The 1,772-nt window shown below is 67.2% G+C and overlaps 1 protein-coding gene across 1 annotated transcript; it reads right to left on the bottom strand.

Moving 5' to 3' along the window:
- Window positions 1-1,239: 1,239 nt before the first annotated feature.
- On the bottom strand, window positions 1,240-1,722 carry MNEG_15820 (hypothetical protein; the record flags this gene model as incomplete). Its single annotated transcript, XM_014035709.1, has 1 exon — window positions 1,240-1,722. A coding segment is annotated over one exon (483 nt), but the record flags the coding sequence as incomplete, so codon positions are not given.
- Window positions 1,723-1,772: the final 50 nt, after the last annotated feature.

Here is a 1,772-nt window from a genome sequence, read left to right on the forward strand (position 1 = left end):
GTGTCGTGCGATTGTAGCATTACCCCGCCCCCGCCCCTGTTGACGCGTGCGGCGCGGCGCCGCGTGCGGCCGGCGCTATGCGATGCTTGCCGCACCTTTTGGGGCGCCCGTTGCTGCTTTGCCTGCAGCGACCCCCATGGCTAGCCGGCTGCCCGGAATAACGCACACGCGAGCCGTTCGCCCCGAGCGCGCACGCGCTGAGCGCTGCACGGCGTTCCGCTGTCGCCCGGCCCTCCTTCTCCTGCCCCTCGTTTTGAAGCGACCGACCCGCCCCTTCAGCTTCCCCTAGGCCAGCCCAAGCCAGGTGCCTCGAACCGCCGACCCTTTTGAATTTTGTGCGCAGGCAGGATTGATCCCGCCTGGGCCCCTGTGCGTTGCCCTGTCCCCATTTTGGCATGACGTGGGCCCCAGTGAAGGAGAAGGGAATTGCCTTTGAGCCTTTGCAACCGGGGGTTGGACGCACGGCCGACGAACACCGTGTGCATGCGTGTGTGCGTGAGGAGCAGGCCTTTACAATAGCATCCCGGGTTATAGCAGCGGGCAGGGCATGGCACGCCTGCGCTAGAGCCTCGCGAGCTCGAAGCTGCCTTTCTGGGGTGCGCCCCACCCTGCTCTGCGATGTACCAACACCTTATCACGCGCGAGCCAACTGCAACTGTAACAACACTTTGTATAATTGCACCCGAGCGCTTTGGCGGAGGCAGAGCTGCAGGATTCAACGCGGCAGGATGGAACGCTGATGTTCGCCAAGCCTGCCTTGGCGGAGTTGGAAAGCATGCGGCGATCTTGACTCTGGTCGAACCCCCTGCAGATGTTGCGCGCAGCGACAGGTCACGCTGCCGTGCTGCCGCCTGTGCCTGGCTGCCTTGCCGTGTGCTGGCGTGCGCGAGTATGTTTGTCACTAGTGACACGTTTGGATTACTCATCGAGGAGGGGGTGTGAATGTCGCCCTGATACGTGCACGCAGAAACGCAGCTCCATGCTCAATCCAGAGAAAGAGCAAAAGACACAGAGAGCGAGCGAGAGAGGGCAAGACAAAGAGAGAGAAAGAGGCTGAGCGAGGACGAATATCACAGTGGTTGTAAACGCAAAACAGGCCGTCGTTCACAGGTCAGTTTGGAAACCACGAGTGGCCAAAGCCACCAAGACGAGCTAACCTATTCTGCGGACATGAATCAGCGGGAGCACGGCTGCGCCCGATATGCGGCGGGCCCCCCTAAAGCTGCCTGCCCCCCAAACCCCGAGGCCGCCGAGCCATGGCCGCCGCTGCTGCGCAATCGCCGCCCCGGCCCCTGAGGTACGCAGGCCCGGCGGCGCCCACTGCGGGTCCCAGGTGGTGCGCTGGGGCGGCTGCCGTCGCTGCCGCCGCTGCTGGTGCTGCCGCTGCTGCCGCCGCCGCTGCTGCCGCCGCCGCTGCTGCCGCCGCCGCTGCTGCCGCCGCCGCTGCTGCTGCGCTGTCAATGGTGGCTGAGCCCCCAGTGCCTCCGCCGGCTTGTATGTGCCGCGGGTGCCGGCTGCCCGCAGCCACCGCTGCGGTGACACCCGTGAAGGCACCGCACCCTCCGCGGCGCGGCGCCCTGAGTCACCGCAGGGTCGGCCTGCGCGCCGGCGCCGCCAGCTCGGCAGGCCGCCCCCCAGCTCAGCTGGCCGTCGGGCTGAAGCTGCCGGCCGCGCTGCCCGATGCAGCCCCGCCGCCGCCGCCCGCGCCGCCGTCGTCGCCATCGGGCGAGTGGGAGGGCGAGGTGGGGCTGTAGCTGGGGCTGGTGGGGCTG

This window comes from Monoraphidium neglectum (genome assembly GCF_000611645.1).
Source record: "Monoraphidium neglectum strain SAG 48.87 unplaced genomic scaffold scaffold05696, whole genome shotgun sequence".
NCBI classification, from domain to species: domain Eukaryota; kingdom Viridiplantae; phylum Chlorophyta; class Chlorophyceae; order Sphaeropleales; family Selenastraceae; genus Monoraphidium; species Monoraphidium neglectum.